The sequence below is a fragment of the Crocodylus siamensis genome, chromosome 2, assembly GCF_052110815.1.
Source record: "Crocodylus siamensis isolate JL-2025a chromosome 2, ASM5211081v1, whole genome shotgun sequence".
NCBI classification, from domain to species: Eukaryota; Metazoa; Chordata; order Crocodylia; family Crocodylidae; genus Crocodylus; species Crocodylus siamensis.
Window position 1 is genome coordinate 58,727,497 of NC_143396.1, and position 23,615 is coordinate 58,751,111.

The window sequence follows — 23,615 nt, forward strand, 5'->3', positions numbered from 1 at the left end:
AGGTCCAACTAATATGATGTCTCTTTTGGACATGTGCTGGGCCCAGCATGGGAGTGCCTGAGTTTAAAGAACAGCACTTTTTAAAAAAACACTTCTGTAAGCAGCCACAACGTATCAGAATCAGTTGTCTTGCCTTCAGTTTTAGTATCCAACTCCAACTTGGCCTGTAACAGTCAAAAGTCCCAAGTGTAGGGAAAGTCCTGCTCAACTCCAGGCTGTCTGCTTGGAGTTTTACCTGTGAAGCTTTGGCAAGTCTCTACTACGAAATGCGATTACTCTCCCTGGCTTTAAAATTTGGCCAGACACAGAAAGAAAAAAAAAGTGTCGACAACCTAGTGCATTAGATATGCCTTCTTTAAAATAAAAATCTCATTTTGAATAATGCTACAATTTAATTTCAGATTTAATTTTAAAATCCAGGCTGAGATTTTAGAAGCTACCCAAGGGAACTGAAAGCCCAACCCTTTGATAGCTCCTTGCTATTAGGGCAAACTCTGCTGCCAGTTATACCTCTGAATGGTGTAAATGACGGCAAAATAGGGACCACTCTTCTATATTAAGTTAGTGGTTCCTGGCCATTAATATTGCATGCTTAACAGGATTTTTGTGCTTGATGCCCATATCTCAATGATGAATCTCTGCCAGCTTTGAGGGTGTATTTATACTACCTGTCTGCCATTTACTGGGTCATGTTTCAGCTTGCAATGGAGGCAGGCTCACTCCAAACCAAAATCTCATAAGAGCAGAAAACTCTACTTAAGCTGGTATGCTATAGTCAACTAGGCTAAAAGATTAAGTAACTGATCCATCTCTCTTGTCCAGCTATGCCTATGGCAAACCTTGGATCAGGAGCTACATATAGCTCCTAGGCTGTTTAAAATGCAGGTCATGAAGAAAAGTTGTTAAATACTACAAAGAGAACATTTTTATTTATTTTCTATGTTTGGTTTTCTTTAGTTCATGCTTATTAAGTAGTCACTTAGGGCATTTTTACATGTGCCCTGGAATGCAGTGCCAGGAGCTTTAATTAGCAAGCCACACTAATTAAAAGCACCTGCACATCATGTGCATCAGTATCCCCATGCTGAAAAAATGGTGGTGGGGTGCTTTGAACTAAACCTCACTGAACCTGTTTTATTTCAAAGTGCCCCGCTGCCATTTTTTCAGCACAGGGACACTGATATACAACACAAAAACCTGCTGGAGCACATCAATTTCTGTGCTCCGACACGCTGGATTTCCAGACCATTGAAGCAGGCTCCCCACATATCTATAGGAGCCCTTAATGACAAAACTTTTATTTGTGCTGCGGTGCTATGCACAGATCATTGATCTCAGAAGTTTTGTGCCCTGCAGTTATTAGCTGTGTAAAGATATTTTCTAGCTGGCTAGAAAAGTGATTCCCAAAGGGTGTGCCATGGTGGTAGCAGTGTGCTGTGAAAAATGGGCTGGATAGGGTCCTGGCTGAGCCAACTCAGCAAAGTGAGATGGGGTCTGTGGACTGGATCCTTGGACCAATGAGTGGTATGTCACCAATTTTAAATTTGGAAATAAAATGTGCCCCAGGTATCAAAAGATTGGGAAACACTGAGATGGAAGTGTTAGGATGTTTGGCCTCCTCTGCCTATGTGTAGTGGTTGCTCAGAAATGCATAAAATGTGGTAGTCTGTTATGAAATTTGTACTTCATTGACAACAGTCTTGTAGATTACTGCGCTTCATGACCTAGTTGCATCTGAACATTATGTAGTCAGTATCCCCAGTAATTAACAGGCTAATCACATTTCCACAACTGGTTTGCCATGACATTTCACTGTTTTTCTTGCATTATAGATCAATGTTTATTAGATTGTGTATGCGTTTTCTAGGCAAGATTTCTGAAATGCTGCAGATGTTTTAAAACAAAATCAATCAAGCATTCTGATCAGTTTTCAATTTCATGTCTTTCGTCTCTAAATTGCAACTTGTTGAAAAAAGGCAAACAGGGTTGCAGTAGAGCACTAATTGACACGGAAAAGTTATATTCTTATCAAAGGGCAGAAAAAAAAAAAAATCACACTGAGTTCTCATTACTTTGTTACCACCAAATGCATCAGGGTGTTAAGAGAGAACTCTGCTGAAAATGCAAAAGAATTCCCAACTAGCAAGATTTCAGCCAAGACTTTGTGACAGCAACTGTGAGCCCTTTCCAAAATAATCATTATAAAGTGTAAAGAGTATCTGTAACATCAGTCAAAATAAACAAAAGAAACAGGAAGAAACAGCAAAACTCATTTATTCTAAATGGCATTACATAGGGGTAGCTCAGCTAAATTTACTTAATTAACTTTTAAAAATTTAACCAAGAGAATGCAAAGAGATCCAAAAGCAAGAAATAATTTAGTGATCCCTTGATATGGAGCAACAGGATCTCAGGCTAAATTTGGGTCTCAGAGTTGGCCCCTGGAGTTGTTCTGATTTCATTTTGAGGTGAGAGCTGAAGATATCCTCAGAAGTTTAAAATTAAAATCAAAGTGTTCTTCACTAGTACAACATTGCCTGATTAACTACAAGGACTTCAAAACAGCACATTAGGGTCTTGGTCCTTATATAACGGAATACCCTGCACTAATGTTTAAATTGCTTTGTATGTTCCAACTTGACCCTAAAACGATTAGGCTATTTAACAATAGCCAGACATCTAGAACCCTTACTACTTTCACAAGAACTCTACACCTTCTTGACTGACCGACTTTGATCATAAGACTGTGTGGTCAGATTCCATTCCCCAGAGACATGCAAATTTTCCTCAAGGCTGATGACAGTGTAAAAGTAGTATTTTACTTTAGGGGTCACATTAAAAGTGAATACCATAACATAATATAGGAAATATTTTTGCCTTCATTCAGTAACAGACACTCGGCCACGTTTCTGAATTACAAATCGAAGTTAAAGTAATGCTAAGGCAGGAGGGTAATGAAGCCAAAATACACTGGCTTGACTATATTTGGTTAAATCCTGGCAAGGAACGACTACACTTCTGGGAACCCAACATTTTTGCTTTGCATTCTGTTTAATAACTCTACAGATTCCAGAGCATACAAATGGGCAATCAGATGCATCAAGTTTTACTTCGTGTCTCGAGTGCAATACAGGATCATGAACATGATGCATTCATTAATATGATTTATTTTTATACCCAGGGATAAAATATGATAATATGAAAGCAGTTTCTCTTTCCTTTTTTGCACTTCAACTTTAAAACCTTCACTGGCCCATGAGCAATACTATCGGGCAAACACCACCCTTTGCTGTCAACCTCAATTTTCATTTTTTCATTTTTACTGGTTGGCAGCAATGTTAAAAGGTACAGTGGACAGCATATGTCCTGCAAACTACAGATTAGAAACCATTGGTTTAGAAAGTTCTGGACTACCTAATATTCTGTGATTACCCTCCGCTTTTCTCATCAAAATTCATCAGTGGTATAATAAGAACTGCTACAAAATTACAAACTTCTTCAGGATATGATTTTAATTCTCTGAAGGCTGCTGACATTGCACATATGGAATCATAGGAGCTGTTATTTAGATAGTAATGTGGAACCTCCACAGTGAAGGGAAAGGTAAAAAAAAAAATTGGATTTACTCATGTCTAGCTAGAAGATATGAAAGATAAAGTGGGGAGGGTTAAGGTTTGTTTGGTGGAGGTCCTTGCCAGGTTGGGGAATCTTACATTGGAGGATGGAATTGTATTCAGTGTAGCAGCAGAGAGAACACCCTATTTTACAACAGGGAAACCTTAATGCTTCATTCGTATTGATGATCAGTTACTGGCATGAGCTGTTCCACTGATGTCAGAAATATTACTTGTGTAGTAACTGTAAGAGAGTAACTACTTGGCTTGGCTAACTGAGTTCAAAGAAAATTATTTCTGTGAAGGAACCCAGGCTGCAGCTCTGTTAAAATAGTTTTAGTCAGTGTAGTTCTGATTCTACTATGTCTTAATAATTCCTGAAGAAATAGCAAAAGTAAACAGAACAAGCAAAATTCATATGACCACAGAGATGGTCTACTAGTAGTTCTTGTGAAGTTTTTGTTACAGTTTCCAAACATGTTTTAGTTGATTTTATAAACATAAATATCTATTGCCCAAGCTAGATAATAAAAAGGTCTCAAATGAACGGTTAACTAACACAGTTCAGATGAGGTTGCTCATAGCTCCATGTTAAAGTACTCTATTTTGAAACATAAACTATTTTTTCCACCTACCTGCATAAGGCCTCAATAGCATCTCTATCCAGAAAGTCATGCTCTCGCTTGACTAAAGTGATGTCAATGGGGAACAGGAGATCTGTAGGAATTGAGACAGATGAGCAATCAAAAATGTTATCATCAAAGGTAAATCATTTCAAAACAATCAGCTTTCTAGCTCACTTCAATGCAAGCAACCATCTCCTCCAAGATAAACTGCACATCTTGCAAATCTCAAATGTCTTGAAAGATGCTTGCTTCTCAAGCAGAAACTTTTGACGTAACTTTGATAACTGATAAAGTTCATGTGTCATGGAAAGAAAAATCTGAGCGAGGCAAAGATGAAACAACATGAGAGAGAGAAAAAGTGAGAGACCGTGGGCACATGCACACAAGCTGAATGCAAGCCATGTGCTTGACAGAAGCCGAGCCTGATTCAGTTAGTCTCTTTTAAAACAAATGTTAGCGCTTTGATGGAGCTCATGCATCTCGCATCAAAGCAAAAGGTCAGCAAAACCAAAATCTTTGGAAACCATGATAAACAAAATCCCTTTGGCTGTTAATCAAGCTATTTAGCACGTTGACACTTGTACATTAGAGATATGAACTAAAATGAAAAAAAAGACTAGTTGCTGGGCGCCTTATGCTGTCTCCATTCCCGAAAAGATTATTTAGATAAATACTCAGGGAGAGCAAGTAGGAGGAACCAATCTTGGCTGAGTTCTGAAAATTTACTACAGCTCTGAAATGGCAGCCAAATTAATATTATTTACTGTCCTCAACAGATTCCTGACTGTCACATAGATCCTGATCCTGCATTCCTTGCTCAGCTCAAACTTGGTGCCGAAGATCCTGGAAGTTTTGGGTGTATAAACAATACAGAAACAGGCTCTGGATTTACTGTAGAAGAAGCTCAGGTCCTTTTTTTCCTGGCCATGGAGTATATGTGTAATACGGAACAGCAATTCACTGTAAAGATTTTAAATCTCTAAAGATAAGGAGAGAGGGAATTAAAAGTGCTAAAATCAACAGGACCAATCGAATATTGCTAACTGTAGACCAAGCAGATTATATTACCTTTTATCTATCACATTAATTACTCACTTCACTTCTGCGTCAGGAACAAAACACAGCTAATACCATTTTATGAGAACTGCAAGCAATACTGGCTTTTCTGCAGAAAGATCCAAGTAATTCCCAAAAGCCAAGGGTGTGATCTAAATTCCACTGAAATCAATGGCGCTGCTAAGGGGGACTAAGTTGGAACCATAATATATGTGACGTCCCATAACAGTTATGGTGTCTTCTGTAGTTTTAGCCACATTCAGGATGATCATGGGGCCAAAATAAATGCACAGAATATTAGAAAATTCTGCTGGTGTGTTCATCAGTAGCTCCATCTCCCCTGAGAGGGAATCTCTTTAGACCGTCCACTTAAAAAAAAAGTCTACTTCAGACTATTTAACAGTTCATGAGGTGACTCGGCAGTAGTGCATGGTATAAGAGATCCTTATCTCAGTGATATCAACAGAGCCACTGGCAAAGCGACTTAAAAAGGACAGTAGTATATTGGTTTAACATAGGACAGCTATTTTTTTCAGCGGATTAGACAAAATTGTGCTTTCGCTTGGGCGGTCCTATTGAAGTCAAACAGGACTTAGAAGCTTCAGAAAACCTTATTTTCTCTGTACGGAAAACAACTGCAAACAGACTCTGAAAATCACAAGCAAGGATTTTTTTCTGAGTGCAGACAATTTCCTAGAGATTTTATGCATCAGTAAAGCATAAAGCCCCAAAGCACTCAAGTGTCTAAGAATCAACACTTTTCCAAGTGTACAACTGCGCCCATGGGATTTTGACAACAAATGGTACTATGGTCCCCAATCCACCTCCCCCTTCCCCAAGAAAGTGTGTTCTTGGCTCAGTTGTCAGTACTGAGTGAGAGACATAATAAAAGGAAATTTAATTTCTAAACAGGCACACAAAAGAATTACCAAGTGCTGCCTTTGCAAGAGCTATTATCTTCTCACATTGCCAATGCAGCTGCAAATTAAAGCCCAAGTAGATCATTTTTCAAGAGGTCCTGCATAGCACTGGCTGCAATTTCCAACAATTATTCATTGTAAATAATGGACTGACTATATGCAGCATTAAAACTAACAGCTGGGGGTTTTGTTTTATGAAGAGGAAATGGTAGGTATGACAGCACTTCATAATTTCACTATAATGCAAGTCACTTTTATGAACCAAAAAACCCAAACAAAACAAAGGACATTACTGCATCACTGTTTAAAAAACGAGACTTTTGTCTATTCATCAAAATCAGCCTCATTAGATTAAAAATATGAGGACAAATCGTCAATGAAATCAACAGAGTTTTGCTGGAATATGGACTTTGTAAAAACTGAAACATGGAATAATCTCTCACTAAAATGCTGACATTGGGAACCTTGGGCATTAAAGGTCTCCTATGCTAGGAGTTCTCTTCAAATTACTTCATATATGTGTGGAAGACTGAGGCAGTCTCACTCTCAGACCTGCACAATGAGTACAGGTTTAAGTCTGCCTCAATCCTGGGAAGCAAGGGCTATCCACGTGTGCACAGGTCCTTGCTCACTGACACAGGGGTTCTCTGTACCTCCTCTGCTTCCTGTGGCTCCACTAGAAAGCCTCTCTTAAAGAAGTGGGCAGAGGAACTGCACTGGCAGTGGTAGGCTGGGCCCTGGTGCAACCTCCATAGAGGTGGGTAACAGAAGTTGATGGATCTACAGTCTTACTTGGCTCTTAAAAGCTTCCCACCAATGAAGGGCAGGCCTAGAAACATCTCCTGGTCTTGAGTGAATCTTCTGTGAAACACAAGAAATGTTGCTGACATATGAAAATGTAATTTATCTTCTAAGTGATGCTTAGTTTGGCTAGGATTGTTCACTAGTCCTCATAGTATCCTTTGAGACAGGATTGACATATGTCACTAAACCAGAGACAACTAATATCAACATCAGATCTAGGACAAGGGATCAGTGTTTCTGGTTCTCGGTCTGCTGCCGGTTTGCTAATTCCTAACTGCATTAGAGAAAATTGTATACCTTCCTATAATTTTTTTTGCATATGGATGCTATGAGATGACAAATAGGAATGTTATTAACATAAAGCTGAATCCTTGAAAAAAACTGGGAGTTCCTGCACTGCCCCAAGAGTTATGATTGGCAACAATTTAAAAATCACCATGGTATTTGAGCATTTTTGTAGGTTTTGGTATATATTAATCAACTTGTATGTATGCATGCATAAGTAATTGCTCATAGAAACCATCCAGTCCCTAAAAATTGTGAAAACATTTCATCATGCTGGAGTTCAAAGGTTAATATTGCTTCTGAGAAAAGTTTGTACTGCCTAAATAATAAAACTCAGGTAAAATAAATAAGCAAATCAATCATTCAGTCATTCAATGGCAGAAAAGTTAGCTTCTGCAAATGTGCCACATACCTTCATAAAGCTGAGCATACTGTGGGAACCCTGCTGCCCGCAGCCAATCACACGCTTCCTTGGCCTCTATTTCTGTAAGAGAAGAGAAGCAAAGCACCCTCCGATCAGTGAGTTGCAGAGAAAAAGGTTCTTTTGTACCTTTTCTTCCATTCTGGTTACAAAATGGGCATGCAAATATGCAGCAATATACCTGATGAACAGGGATCAGGGTTTCTGTTTCCCGTGGAAAAACAACCCCCCCACCCCCGTGGATTTTCCCTTTTACCTGAGAAAAGGGTGGATATTTCATTTTAACAGAGAAACATGCAGATTTTGCTCTTCTGCAAAGAGCTCTCTGTAGGCTGACAGAGTTTCAGCCTGCAAGGGGCTGGGGGGTAGTGGGAAGGGGGCGGTCAGGCAGGGTGCATGTACATGCACATGGCCACCAAGCAGCCTGGAGAGCAGCTCCTACAGGTAAGTGGGGAGGGGGTGGGGAACTGAGGTCCCCATAGGGAGGGAGGGAGTTGGGCAGGGCAGGGCTGGGGCCGCCATCCGGCTAGGCAGTGCATGGGGCTTGGGGCCGCTGCAAGGCCCCAGAGAGGAGCAGGACGGGGTTGTGGGTGGCTTGTCTGGGAGATGGGGCTGGCTCCTTAATGCTACATGTGCCCCTGAGGAGACAGGGGGGCATGTGCCCCCCAGATGTGTGTGTGGGCCGGGTGTGGGCTGCCTGCTGAGGGCTCGGGCTCTGCACTCTGCTGCCTTCCCCCAGGGTCTCCACAGCTCAGGGTGGAGCAGGGCCAGGCAGGGAAGCTCATTGCAGCTGCTGTGAGCCCTGCCCTGACCTGACGAAGTGCCCCCTGCCCACCCTGAAGCAGCGAGGGGCACACGTCCGTGCCGGTGCCCCCACTGCTCCAAGGTGGGCAGTGGGCATGTTGCCAGCACAGTGGCTGCAATGAGCTTCCCCACTTGGCCCCACTCTGCCCTGCCATGTTGGGTCTCGCCTGCCAGGCTGAGGCCCTGGGGAGGGCAGCAAGTCAGGGAGCCTAAACCCCCAGTGGCCAGCCCACCCCAGCCCTGTACCCAGATCTGGAGAGCACGTGCCCCTGGGAGTGTGCGCAGAGGTGGAGTGCCAGCCCCTCTCTTCTGCCTGAGCCTGCAACAGGCAGCCCACATTTATCCCACCACGGGCTCTGCTCCAGCCTTGCTACCCATGGGGGAGGGAGAGCCAGGCTCCACGCTCGGGCTGCAGCAGCAATCACCTCTTGTGGGTGGCAGCCAGGGTCTGGGCAGTGCTGTGGGGGGCATAGGGCTGCAGACCTGGGTGCCTGGCCTTGTAACCCTGGTAGCTGGCGGCCCCCTCCAGCAGGGCTGTGGGGGCACGGGGATGTGGGTAGGGAGTGAGGGGCACCAGCAGTGCCCAGGGGGCTGTGGGTGGGGAGTAAGAGGCCTGAACCTGCATCCTGGTGAGCTAAGGGGTAAGGGGAGCTCTGATTTTCCATGATAAAAAACCCAAAATCAAATACCAAAATTTATAGGTGCTTAGAATTTATTTTACTGCAATGCTTGAGACAATGGTAGACTTCCAATTTGCTTTAAAATGGTATATATATCAATAAAACATTGTGCTCAATTGATATATATTTTGTTTTATTTTATATATGTTTTATTTTAATCATGGATTTGGGGGTTTTTAAATCAGAGAATTTGTGATTTTTTTTAAATCAGGGAAAACCAGGAGCCCTGCTGATGAAATAGCAAGCTCTTATTTTCTAGGTTTTGTTGTTTCAAGTTTGATTTGTTTTTTCTTTTGTGACCCATACATTATTGATACTGGAACTTCAGTAATGCTCATCTCAGTTACAAAATGCTCAGTATTACAACATTATAAGTGTACATGACAGCTGCTGCTATAATAGACTAGTCTACCCGGAGAAACTGGTGCTGCAATTGAAGCAAACAGTATTCTTTCAATAAATCATGTAATCTCTTGGCACAACTGTTTTCTCTTGACAGAACTACCTAATAAAGCTTGTAATACCCCGTGCTTTAACATTTAGATAGTACTGATAGACACCAAGCCTATGAACAACTGAAACATTGTGTTACAGCTCACTCAAGCATGTATTTACTACCCAGTCAGAAGTACGCAGCACTGGAGGTCCACAGGGCACCTACAAATTACGTGGCTTACATATGCAATATTCTCTCCAAATAATTTTTGCTTACCCACCACTGGCAAAATTAAAGAATTCCTAATCATGCACATGGCACTTGGGAGAAAAGAAATGTATCCATTGATTACACACCATTTTCTTGGAAATATAGTATTATCTAATTAGTTTGTGTTTTTACCCTATAAGAAATGCAGAAATCGGTATTTCATTAGGTCACAAACCAAAACATAATGATTATTAAGTACAGCTCTAGAAGAGCAGTTATGGCGTAAACCAAAACTGTATTGAGCTAGATTTTAATTTCAATGGGCAGCTGCTATATTATATATCACTTTGAGAAGAAAATAAAGTTGTGAAAATAGTTAAGCATTCTGCTTATATTTGATCTAGAAGTAATAGTTCATTGCAAAAACTAAAGAAATAGTATTGATACCACACATACATGTTCATAACGAACTGTTGCAGCTTGCTGGCAAAACAGCCAAAGCAGCAGAAACCAAATCTGGTTATCCACAGTAAACAAACTTAAAATGTAGCATGGTGGCCATTTATTGTGGCATTTTTTCTTGTCATTGGTCCATTTTTACCAAGGGATTCACCTCATACTGATTAAATTAGGCAAGTGAGAAAAAAAAAGTTAAAAGTCACTTGCTTTGATGTTGAAGATAACATACAAAGATAAGTTATTTGCCTTTTTAAAGCTCTGCTTGCGAGTATTGCAGATCCAGGGACATAAAGAACAGTATTGCCCTTGCTTTAGCTTTTAATAATGCTAGTTAATACAGAAGTAAGAATTAGAAGCTTACTTACAAAAGGAAAATAACTTTCTTATTCCTGCAGTTGTACAGTGCTCAACAGCTCTGTTAATACATATAATGTATTATATGTATTATGCTAGCTCTTTAACATTTTACTTGATCAAACAGGTGGTGAGCAGATCAGAAATTCTTAATGTTTATCCAGCCTCAACTACATTCAGTGTTCTTGATGGACCAGAACAAAAAGGCTTAATTAGATACAACCAATTAGACAACGTTGCCACCTACTTTGAACCTGTACCATTCCCAATTATTTCACTGAGCACATTCCTTAAGTTTAATACAAAATACTGCATATAGGACTGCTAGCAGTGGAGTTATCTTGTAACTGTGGCACACTTTATAGACAACATCGCCACAAACGCATGCGCACCACAAACTCAAATGGCATGGTACCCAAAATGCCAAATGATTTCACGTATGATGAGCTTCCAGAGTTACTGCAGGGTTAAAATAAAAAGCTTTCTGTTTGCTAGGCGCAGTCTACTGCTCCTCTAAGATATGCATCCAAATCAAGATGTCAAGGAGAGCCAAAGCACAACATGCAAGATAAATAAATAGCCAGAAATCCCCTCACTGAAGTAGAGGCAAGCATTTGTGCAACTTGTGTTTGCTTCACCTTTGGATTAAGGGACAACATGAGAACAAGCACGTACAGCCATACCCACCCAGCTATTCATTAAGTATGTTTTTTCTTCAATTCCAATTGTAAGTCCTAAGAAACCTGGGGTTGTATTCAATGCTGGATTTTAATTTAGGCAGACTCCAGAAGAATATAAAAGAAAGCAGAGAGAAATCCTACCCAAATGTATTCTTGGTCTCTGATTTTGCTAAAGGCATAAAATACAAGTAAAAAAGACATTTCATAGTTTCTATTTATGGAGATTCAAACACAAGCAATATTCAATTAATAAGTTTCAATAAATTCTCAGAGATGTTTAAAATCCAATGGTAAAAATAATCATCTGCATCACAGTATTTCTTGGGACAGATTTTTTTTTTGTCCTCCCCTCCTTTCCCATTATTATTGTTTTCCACACAACAGCAGTGGAGTAGTGATTTAAGAACCAGTGGGTTGCTTGATCAATGTTCCAGGAGAGGTGTGATATGTTTAATGTCAGCATTCATTTACACGCAGATACTGCATTACCCCAATCTCCATCTGAAAGCCTTCTGGAATACCTGGGAAGCAGTGTGAATCTAGTTTTGGTCCCTTAAACACCTACACTTAGTCACTGCTGTACTTAAATACTAGACTCCTTGCTCAGGGAAGCAATTCATTTAAACCAAATTAGATGCCTAGCATCCCAGAAAGCCTGTGGAAAGAATTCGGGAACATCCAGTAGCGATTCAGGTTTAGGTGCCTACATGCTCCACACAGATGATAGGGAGCATATGTACCTCCAAAAGGTGCCAACGGGAAGCCCAGTGGCATCTGGAGGTAGCCAATGAGGAAGGCTGAGCATAGGGAAAGTGTCTTAATGTCTAATCCTTCAGAAACTTAGGGCATTTATACACACACCTTTTTGTCCTGTAACACGCCAGAGATCCGATGGGTCAGAGCGGACTTGATTAATTGAGTCTGCTCTGCACATGAGCTGATGAGCACTGTGCTGTGTCGCATGCAGTTGTATAAGCAGTGAAATGCATGTTAGCGTGCAGAAAATGGCAGCAGTGCACTTCTGAACTAAAACACCTTTGAGGTGTTTTGGTTCAAAAGTGAGCCACTGTTTTCTCAGTGCTGATGCGCATTTCACCACTTGTACAATTGTATTCAACACAGCACTAGGCGCTTATACAAGTGCTTGGCACTGCAGTGCATGTATGTATACAAATGCCCTCAGGTGCCCATTTCACTCATTACAATTCACAATGCCTCCATTGTGAGATGAGCTGTGTAATGGTTTCTGAAGACAGGGAAGAGGAGATGCTAGCTTCCTCACCCCAGGGGTGTGTTGACATGTGCATTTACTGTGGCCTAAATTTACATTGGTGTAGTAAACCAAGCTGGTGTAAACCCTTTCAGGCAGGTGTGTACACATGCGGAAATTGGGGAGCAGATTTGCATTGGTTCCTGCAGCTCTGCAATTGCCCCTGCTACCACTGAGGGGAGCTCTAGGCTCTCCCTGGGTGTGAGTCCACAAACTGGCAGGAAGTACTAGGCCAGGAGACAACTATCTCCTGGCCCTGGGGAGCTGCCTGCTGCTGGGTTGGGTACAATGTCACCCTGCCCTGGCAGCAAGGAGCTCCTGGTTCTGTCTTCTGATCAGGGACACAGGGCTTGGAAAGAGATGGAGGGGAGGGGCAGGTACCAGTTCCATGCCCCGACCCATCAGTGGGGCAGCTAGTAGCTAGGTGTCTGCTAGCTGCCTCACTGGCATATCGGGGCAGGGGCCTGGGACCTACCCTACCCCTGCAGCTCTTTCCAAGGCCCATGCCTCAGTCACCCAAATCAGAATACAGAGCTAGAACCTGCCCCTGCCTTAGGCAGCTCCCAGACAGCTCCTGGGCTGCACAGGAAGGTCTGCATGTGCAGCCTGAAGCTAGCTGGGGACTGCTCGAAACACAACAGTCCCCAGCCACTTCCAGGCTGCACGTGCTTCCCCGCGTAGCCTGGGGCTGGCTGGGAACTGTTCTGGTCAGGGGCAGGTCCCAGCCAGTTCTAGGTTGGGCGGGGAACTATCCCCATGCAGAGAGCTCCTGGGCCCTAATCTGCAACTAGTTGTGATCGCAGAGTGGGGAGCTTGTTTCCAGCTCCTGCTCTGTGATTGAAGAGTGGGAGCTGGAAGCTCCTTGATGCCAGGGCAGAGTGCAGAGCTCAGGCTGGGAGATAAGGGCCTCCCAGCCCCCCAGTCATGATGGTGGAGTGGGGGCTGGGAGCTCCCTGCTGCCAGGGCAGGGCAACATAGTCCCCACCTAGCCTTCTATGGCAGAGCCCACCCCAGCAGCAGGCAGCTCCGGGAGGCAGGGCGTTATCTCCCCTCCTCCTAGATGGATGGCTGACCTGGAACAGATTTTGCTCTCTGTTAGGTGCTTACACAAGTGCTATGGCACTGTTACTAATCCTGAGTAAATTTGCTACTTGCAGTCAGGCTAGCTACTGCTCCAGTAGATCCTTGGATGACAAAACAGGTCACATAATAGGGATCTGCTCTTTGACTGTCCTAAGCAGTATCTGGGACCGTTTTATTACAACCAGCCCAGGGTCAGAGGAACAGAAGGTAGTTTAGGAGCTATCTGTGCTCATCTCAACCACACTCCATCTACCAGCTGGAATATGAAAAGCAATTTATAATATGATTTTTTTTTCAAACAGGTCTAAATACTAGCCTTTGCCCCTGTATCCCGCTGTATAAGTACCCAGAGTGGTTTGTACTGAACAGATGACATAAGAAGCCGCCTGCAGATCAGCTGCATTCCCCTGCAAAATGTGTTATAGTAAGACAATTCTCATTGCCTCTCCCCGCACCATCCTGTCTCCCATCCTTTGATTACACCTACATTCATTTCCCACCCCCCATCTGTCTCTCACCTACTGACCACCTCAATTTACATTTTAACTGACTGGCTTTGTTGCATACTTACTGGCTTCTGGCTATTTTACCACTTCATCCAGGAAGAGCACAGACCATCTGTAGATACTTCCTCAGCCTGATGAAGGGTGTTTGTGCCAGAAAGCTTCTTTACATAAATAGTTGGAAAAATTGTTTTTTTTTGAGTTGGTCTAATAAAAGATTTCAGATTTAACAAAATAACCTTGTCTCCCTATGGACTTAGATCAACGTGGCTACAACAGACCATTGTCATAGTAAATGAGAGAGACAGAGGATAAGTCAGATAGCTGGAACTATGGAAAGACCACAAAGGAACGGGCCACAAGTTAATTGAAATCTTTTTCTGAAAATAAAAGATTTTAGTGAAAAGCTGGGTGCAACAGCCAGAGCATTTGTTTTAGGTTGGAAGAACCTCAAGCCCATCCTTGTCCTCCCTTCCAGTTCAGAACCATCACTTCTTAGGCTCTAAGGATCCCAGCCTAAGAGGGATAAGGTGCAAGTGCCTGTCTAAGTGACTGGAGGGCTGGCTCAGTGCAGGTCTGAAAACACAGGGAGAAAAGAAAGATGACTTTCAAGGCTGCCATTACACAGAGGTTGCTTCTGAAGGGAAAGAGACATGCTGGGAGGGCGGAAGGGTTGGGTCTTACTTTAGCATTTTCACCTTACCATTTTTTTTCACCTTTTTTTGTAACCCCAGGAATCAATTGATTTCTGAGATAACTATATGAATGGTAGGGGCTACCTGTATTTGAAAAAGGACATCATTGGGGACACCAGGAAGAAAGGGTGATTGTAAATCCAAGTGATTGTAAACCACTTTACAATGAACTGGGTGCATCTACAGGTGTGCCCCACTGCACAGTTGGTACTACGTGGTCCTGGCGTGCATGGGTCATTTCCGATTCTACTGCACAACAGCAATGAGCTACTGTGCAGCACCTTGTTGCTACTGTGCAGTAGCAGCAAGCAAACACTACATCGCCATAGCAGTGAGCTACGTTGCTTCGCACCAACGTAGTGCCTTGCATAGACATACCCACTGTGTAGGTTCATTTGAGACCATAAACCAGTTTTCACCATGTGAGTACACAATTAATAATCCCATGAAGAATTTTGTTAAATAATTAAAGATTGATATTGATATACAATCTGACAGATGGCTATACTTCCTAAACTAACAGTATCCCATACATATGCCACTTCCTTTCCAAAGCTAGATGTCACCTCTTAATAATGGATTCGAATGACCACATCAATTAAACCTTGTATTTTTTCCTCCACAGGAGAATACCCAATTACAGTAAGATATATCAGCTTATCTATGGCTTTTCAGACATCTGCCTCATGCTACTTTCTTCAAGCAAGGGGTGGGTCTGGTGTGAAAAATCATTAAATATTTTTCTTTAAAATTTCTTTATATGCAAGAAATTCACTAGAAACTAAAAATACAACAGAAGTACAATGAAGTCTTTATTCTTGGGACTTGTATCAGCAAGTAACAGGCAAATGTATTAAGGAGGAAACAGGAAATTTGTATTGGAAGCGACTTTATTTGTTAGTCTGTTTCACAAAGCATCCCTACATGCTTAAATTAAGGTTATAAGCGCCTTTTGTGCATAGCTGGGAACCATTTGACCATACTTACACATTTCCTGGGATGTTAAGATGTCCCAATCCTCCTCCAAACCAGTAAGTAAAAATAGGAATTCCTAACCCTCCCTTCATTTTGTTTAGTTTTGCAGTATCTTGATTCCTGAAGTTGATAGACCACAGCACCAATGCACAAAGACAAGGATCCTTAAGTCACACATCATTCATTCAACAATGATTTTCAGCATTGCTTTATACTCACCCCTTGCCCCCTCTCCATTTTCTAATTGCCACGAATCCATACATTTCTGGCAAAGGTTTCAGCATGGTACTCTGAAGCCCCAAGTGACACCTTATAATCCCCATCCATCTGTACACAGACACACATCAATTACATCTTTAGCTAAGTGCTAACCATAATACAAACAATCAAGCAAAGTTACATTACCTCTTCCAAACACCACTGCTTACCATGTTTTTTGGCTGTGTCATGGTGGTTGCTTTTACAGAGAGGCTCTGAGGCTGGACAGAATCTTTACTCTCTAAAACCATCAAATCTCATTATGACGTTGGTTCAAGGGAGAAATGGCTTTTTAAAACAAAGCTACAACTCACATTTTTACAAGAGCCTTTGAAAAAATAACCATTCTTTTCTTGCCTTAAAGACGGTGTCTTAGTTTAGATTCACAGTCCTAGTTTAGATAAACTTTCCTGCTCAAAAGCCATTCTGCTAAATATGGAAGAAACTATTTTCCAACAGTTAGCTAGCAGAAGAGATTTCTCTCACTAAATGAACAGAAGCCCAAAATGATTTGCTCATAAAATGATTGCTAGTGATGTGACTGACTATCATCTAGAACTTGCATTATCATTACAGTAACAAACATTGTATAAACTACTGAATTTATATTGCATAAGTGTAGCACAGCCAGAATGCTTTCCCTACTGTTCTCCTGGTAAAATGTCTGTCCTCTTAAATTTTCGGCAGTGTTTTGGAAAAAATCTCTGGCAATTCCAAAGCAGCATCTTGAACTATTCAAGAACACCTTGCAAACCACTTACTCTAGCTCAGAATTTGGAAAAGTTCCATCTTGTGGATTGAGCTCAGCACCTTCTGTGCAATTTGGGAAGCAAACTTTTTTCTGTATATTTGAATCATATTCTCTCAAATGGTATGAAATAACATTGTTGATCTAGATCAGATCCAGGTCAGCATTGATCAGACCACTCTGCCACTTAAGGTGACTTTAATTTTAATGATCTTTCAGACCTCAATCACCCACCCATTTCCTTTCATATTCTCAGTTCTCAAGACTACACAATTAGCTACCCTTCTGGCATTATTATGGACAGAGTGCTGCCCACCTTTCAAGGAAGCAACACCATTTTTTTTACTTCTAACAAGCATCAGCAGGACAGAGAAGATGGACCAAATTGTACATAATAATTTAAGCTAATTCTTCTAATACAACTACTACATTTTGGTAAAAATATTCATGAATGCTCTCAAAGTCCTGATAACAGTTCTTGCCCAAAAGCAGATGTGAATTTATTCTTATTATTACAGTAATAAAGTTTTAAATTCTAGATGTTTAGACAACTTGACACTTTGTTTCTTTTCAATGTGGATGTGTCTTACTTATGCCTTTTTTAATCATCATGGGCTAAAGTCATCTAAGGATAATTCTGAGCAAAAATAATCCCTGGTTAATTCTACTGAGCCAGTTAACTGAATTAAACCATAATTAATTTGGCACTGGTGCCCAATCATGGGGTCTGAAGCAAAACTAAACTTTCTATCCTGAGAGTTCCCTTTTCTCGCTACACTTTCAAAACATGCTACACTTCGCAGAAATGGACTATTTTTGATCTACTCTCAAATGTCAGTAGGCTTCAATCTATCCTGATCTACATTCATTTAGGGTGTGTTCCCATTTAGTCCTGGATGCTTCAGTAGTCATGCCAAAATAATACAGATGCCCATACAGATTTCTTTGCTTTTTGCTCCATTCTTGCCAAATCATTTTGGAAGAAGTGTAAACTCTTTGAAAGAAGCTGTGTGTGGCACCTCCTTCCTGCCCTTCCCAAAATTAGCAATGGCCCAGTTTTTGAACAAACAAACTGCTTTCTAATAATAAAAACTCTAGAAAGGGGAAAAAAACTATTCAAACACTTTCTGATTATAGGAAAGCAACAAAAGAAAATTTGTGCTTGTGTTTGACTGGCTTGGTATCAAACGTGGAAGAGAACTTCCAATTTATGGAGCCATGCAGGAAAACAGTATAGCTATGTTGTTGATGTTATGTATAAACCACAGCTCATTTGGAGAAGAAGTAGAGTTATGTGTGGAATTTGCTGTGGGAAGAGAAGATGAAGAAAATAGAACTAAAGGAAAAGGCATTAGACTCACAGGCTTTCAGAAAAAAATATCAGCATGAGAGCTAGAAAGCCTGAGTACCATTTTTAAATAGACCTTTTATAAAGACACCAGAATTCACCATTTTAGAGGAAGAGCCAGAAGAAGCTCACTTTCATTAGTTAGGCTTTAATATTTGTTTACTCCTTTAAGCTAAATTTGAAGAGGAGTAGGACTGAGCTCCCAGGTTCACAAATGCTCTGTTTAGTGCTTCCATTTTATTTCTTCAACAAAATACAGTCAAAATACATTAATAGCTGTTAGTGTATATTGATAATTTTAGCAAGCAACATAAACTGTATAATATGATCTCAAGTGTCACAATTTGATTGCCTTGTATTACCACTCTACTTTCTACAAGCCTCAGTATATAAAATAATTTCAAGAGTGTTTCAAGGTACATTTATTTGGAAGCACTGGGTAAGTGAGAGAAACGGATTTTGGTTTAAATGGCTTTAAAATACTTCATTTAGGTCCAAGAGCCCACGCTCACTGAAGTCAATTGGAGTCTTTCTATTCACTTCAAAAGATCTTGGGAGCAGGCCCTACTCGAAAAGGATGTGGATTATAAAAGAACCAGATAACACAGCTCTCCAGGAATTATTCAACACACACATTTATTTCAGAATTCTCACCTATCCCTTAGTCCCATAAAACGTTTTCTTTAAAATCTGAACCCATGCCATGGTTGCTTTTAGTCCAACTACTCTTTTAAGCTGACCTATTTAGAAACTGCCATGAATGAAACTGGAACCGATATAAAGAACTGTTATTACTGGAACTCCTTGATTCAGGTATGACGACTCCAGAGGAATAGACGAGACAGATTTTTTTCATAGGGAGTAGGATATCACAGCTGGTGGATGGAAAAGACATCAGGGCTAAAGTCCTTGTCAGGGAAACTAGTGCCAGCAGTGATATTAACTTGGAATAATCCTGCCCAATAATCCCTTTCCCTTATGCAGAAAACATTTTCCCAAATAAACACCTTGCTTGTGATCCAATAATGCAACAAGTGGGCTTCGACCTTCCACAGAGTATGTGGACAACCCTTACTAGGATATGCACTGGACATGGCTGGTGTGGCCACTTGATGTACAAGTGGTGCCTAAATACCTCACCTGGCGGGAGCACAGAATAACATCCTGCCCCAAATACAAGTTTCAGGGCAACATCCTGGAGTTACACTTGGTTTCCAGCAGGGCATTGGTTCGGCTGGGCAATTTGGAATTAAAACTGTGACAATAGCTCTTGCTCCTAAAGCCATTCAAAAGGAAGAAAGAATAACCCTTAGGCTCAGAGAATCCTTAGGCTTACCACCAAGACTATCACCAAACCTGACCCCTGATAAGGGGTACCAGGCTCCCTGTGCTCTCAGCCCTACCTCCCAAAGATTCTGTACGTGACTAGGGACAGTTGAGCCCTTAGTGCTTTGGACTAGTCCCCTATATCTAGATAAAAATAATAAATGTGGCATTGCCCAAGGCAGTCATATTACTTTAATATTTGTTAATGGGGCAAACTTGTAGCTGTTTTCCTTTTTACAGGTAGGGAGTGGAGGAAAAATTCAGTGGTTGGTTTCAAAATACCAGCAGTGATCAGTGCAAACCAGTCACCTGTACAAAATATATCTGTTCATGAAGACTAACACAAAGACTACAAGTGTGAATCTGTCTCCTGCCTAATCCTTAATTCAACATAAACCTGCGTTTTGAAGAATTTGGAGAAACCTATTTACTCTTCTTCGGACACTAAACACACATCCAGTTTCTCCACATAAAGTATGATGCAAGCCAAAAAACGTTGTTTAGTCATATAAGTATGCTGAGCACATGAATAGCATACATCTTTTCCTTCCATACCAAGAGATCGAGAAAGCAAGTTGGACTACATTGTAATGTAATGTACAACATATCTTTTTAAAAGTTGGCTGCTCTGCCTTGTTTGTAATGAACTATTTTCTTTTGTACCAACATTCTGCTTTCCATGATGTTTTAAAGAAAGGTGGAAGGGGAAAAAAGTGGAGGTGGAGACAAGGGAAAAAAAGGGAAGAAACCCTCAAGTGACCTAAATATAAAAATCTATACTGAGAAAAAATGTAGACACAAACTTTTACTGGGCCTGGTGAATAATAGGACAGGATGATATAAAGAACTGTTATCAGTGGAAGAAAAACAGATTGTCACTTCCTGCGACTCCCAGCTCAGTTCTTGCTCCTCTAAGCCAGTGGGGGCCAACTTTTCTGGTAGGTGTATCACAAATTAGCCCTGCACCCTCCCCAAATACCACTGATTGCCTTCCCCTGCCTGGTCTCCTTTCTGCTCCCAACCCTGTGCTCCCTGCCTGATCTGCTACACTGCTTTTTGTTTCCTTCCCTGTGCTCCCTCCTCAATTTGCTGGTTTGCTTTCTGATTTATGCTCTATCTTCCACTGTGCTGCCTGTCCCTTCCCCAATCTGCCATGTGCCACACACAGACTGTCTGCGCCACTTGTGGCACCTGTGATATAGGTTGGTCATGCCTGCTTAAGCCAAAGAATATTAGATAGTACCTCTCTTGGCTTGGTGGTGCTGTGAGATTGGGAGACCCCTCCAGAATAATAAACATCCAGTGAAATACTAGACCTTTGAGAAGTCTGGATTCCAAATCAAAAGTATTTTGGGTTTCAGGATTTTGAATTACTTTTTGTTGCCACCACCCCCATCACCCAAAATGCAGCTTCCTTCTTTAGGTATTCATTTAACATGATTTAGTTATATATATATTTGTTTGGATTGCTTCCCAGGATAATTATTCTTTTAAGAGGCCACTTGTCTAACAAAACAAATGTTAAAGCAGGCTCCACGCTTTTGTCTGAAGACTAAAAATAAACTTATATTGTTTTAAAGTTTAAGATAAAATACAGGCATTTATTGTTGAGATAAAAATCCTTCAGATATGGCAGTCAAATTACCATGCCGATACATTCTCTGGAGCAGTTGCTGGAAGACAGCTTCTCTCACAAAAGCTGATTCACAACTTTTTAAGGTAATTTCCAGACTGTCGCCTGGGCACGTTGAAGAGTGCAAGAGTTGGATTTTCTTGAAGCAAGTATTTAGGAAATAACAGAAATTTCACATATATGTTACAGATAGAATTATAGCACCATATTTCAAAGGAACCAAACGACTAAGCCCACTTGAAAATACTTTGCTTAATATTACAGAACTAAAGGCCAAGCCTACGTAAGGGCACAGAATGGCCTGATGGCAGTGCAGTCATTACAGTTTTGCTGCATGGAGCAGGCAGAATTTGGCAAGTCTGAAAAACAGAACTTCATACACTGTAGGCTCTGGTTTGCAGGGCTCCTTGCTTCTTAGCATGCATGATGAGATGAGATGGAGACAAGGCAGTTAGTGGATCTATAACATTAGATCCAAGGGCCATTTCCCCACAAAGCAAAGATTTACCACGTGTGGGGCATTTTGTAATCCTTAGGCTGAAGTAATTGCCATGAAGCAGTTCTGGAGGGAGTCTACTGGAAGAGATGTCCACTGGACATGAGCTTATATAGACTCCCAACTCACCTCTTCTATATATGCTCTTTTCTCTATGCGTGCATGTGTATGCATGTATTTACTTCTGCATATAGCCTGAGTTTGGAGAGTGATTTTCAAAACATGTAACACATTTTGGTGAAAAATTTTTTTTTTTTTTTTTTAATAGAAAGTCTATTGAAACTGCGCTTCCAAGAAATTTTGAAACCTCTTCCTCTTCACCACCTGTGGATAGTCTCTCTAGCTTGCATTGCAAGACAGGCTGAGATCAACTTTTATAATCCAGTCTTACCAGGCACAATCATTCTCAAGAGAAACACAACTGCCTGTTGAAGATGAAATATCACTTGAAAGAAGCAACACTAGTAATAAAGTTATAATGTTTAGCACTTATGCAGCTTTTTTAATCTACAGGTGTTAAGATTGCTTCAGAGAGATGTATAACATTATTTTTGGTTTTCAGATAGAGAAACAGAAACTGCATTGACTCAAGGTCGTATAGGACCTGCTTCTACTACTCTTGATTATTGCTGAACAGTAATTTATGTCACAAGTAGTTCCACTGGCTTCCAGAAGACTATCCCAGAATAAGGTACTACTCAATGGGCACATCTACATGTTGCCTTATGGTGATGTTGTTATGGAGCCATGCATGGTGCAGTAACTGCCTGTACCGTGCCATGCATGCAGCACATGGTTAGCTTTCGCTGCTACTTTGCTGTAGCAGAGCGCTAAAACAGAGAGCATGCTGTTACAGCAAAGTAGCTGCCAATCGTGTGTAGACTCATGTGATCACCACATCGTATGCATCATATGGCGACGCAGCGCATCACAATGGCTATGTAGGAGGATGAGTAGATGTGCCCACCATGAACAATCACAGCACAATGAGGTTCTCAGTGAGAACAACGAGGAAAAGAACCCAAATTTAAAGCTCCAGGCCTTCCCTATTGATTGGGCCATGCTGCCTCCCCTCCTTATCAGTGAAGGAACCCAAACTGTGATTTTTCTCTCACCCCCAAAGATGCATCATAGCACCTTAGTCTAGACACAGAAGCATTTTTACTGGAAACATGGTATTCACTGGAGGAGGAAAGAAGAATTTAAGACTTGTAATTCCATCCCTATCTTCAATAACATAACCCACTCCACAAACACATGCAGTCTCTGCTGAAAAAGCAACAGCCTTCACATTCCTCTACATTCATCAGCCTTGCAGTAAAAAATAAACAAGGCAATCCTGACATCCTGCACCACACACAATTATTTACAGCGTACCTCAGCCTGGTAAAACATAGAGACAAGTAAGAAATATGCTTGGAATTGCTAAAATTACTAGGATTAGTTGGTTTGACAGTCACAGTCACTTCACAGACCGAAAGTTTACAGAACTCTGCAGCTCATCTCAATGCTAACAATTTTTTCTTTCCTTTTCTTTCCTTGAAGAAGCAATTCCAGAAATACCTCAGATTTCTTACTTGTATCTTTCAGCTTTGCTATACAGCATTTTCCTTAATCACAGAAATCAAGAAAAATAATGAAGGAAAACTGACCCTTTCAGTTGCAATTGTAAGGAAACATCACTGAGATGTTTAAATGAGTTCAGGTAACATTACCCCTTTTCCACTGTGCAATCTCAGAATACTAAAACAGTGAATCGTTTGATTTGGTTATATTCTGTAACATGTAGAGGAAGGAAGGGGAAACATCTGAAGTTATTTTTATTTCTCTAAGTTCTCTGGTTGTACAGCGTGAATGCTAGGGTGGGTCTAGCATTGTCTGGAGCCTGTCAGGGTCCCTTTGCATAGCCTCATTTCCTTCTTCCTGTTGCT

General features: G+C 41.2%; 1 protein-coding gene across 7 annotated transcripts in view; it reads right to left on the bottom strand.

Moving 5' to 3' along the window:
• Positions 1 to 23,615, bottom strand: part of DLC1 (DLC1 Rho GTPase activating protein) — a 409,890-nt gene that overhangs the window by 27,121 nt on the left and 359,154 nt on the right. For all 7 annotated transcript variants that reach the window (XM_090035987.1, XM_090035988.1, XM_090035989.1 and 4 more), the window contains 2 exons: positions 7,718 to 7,789; positions 4,250 to 4,331 (listed from right to left, as the gene is read on the bottom strand). In XM_090035987.1, the coding sequence (XP_089892113.1) occupies positions 4,250 to 4,331; positions 7,718 to 7,789 (154 nt within the window). The remainder of the gene's footprint in view (positions 1 to 4,249; positions 4,332 to 7,717; positions 7,790 to 23,615) is intronic.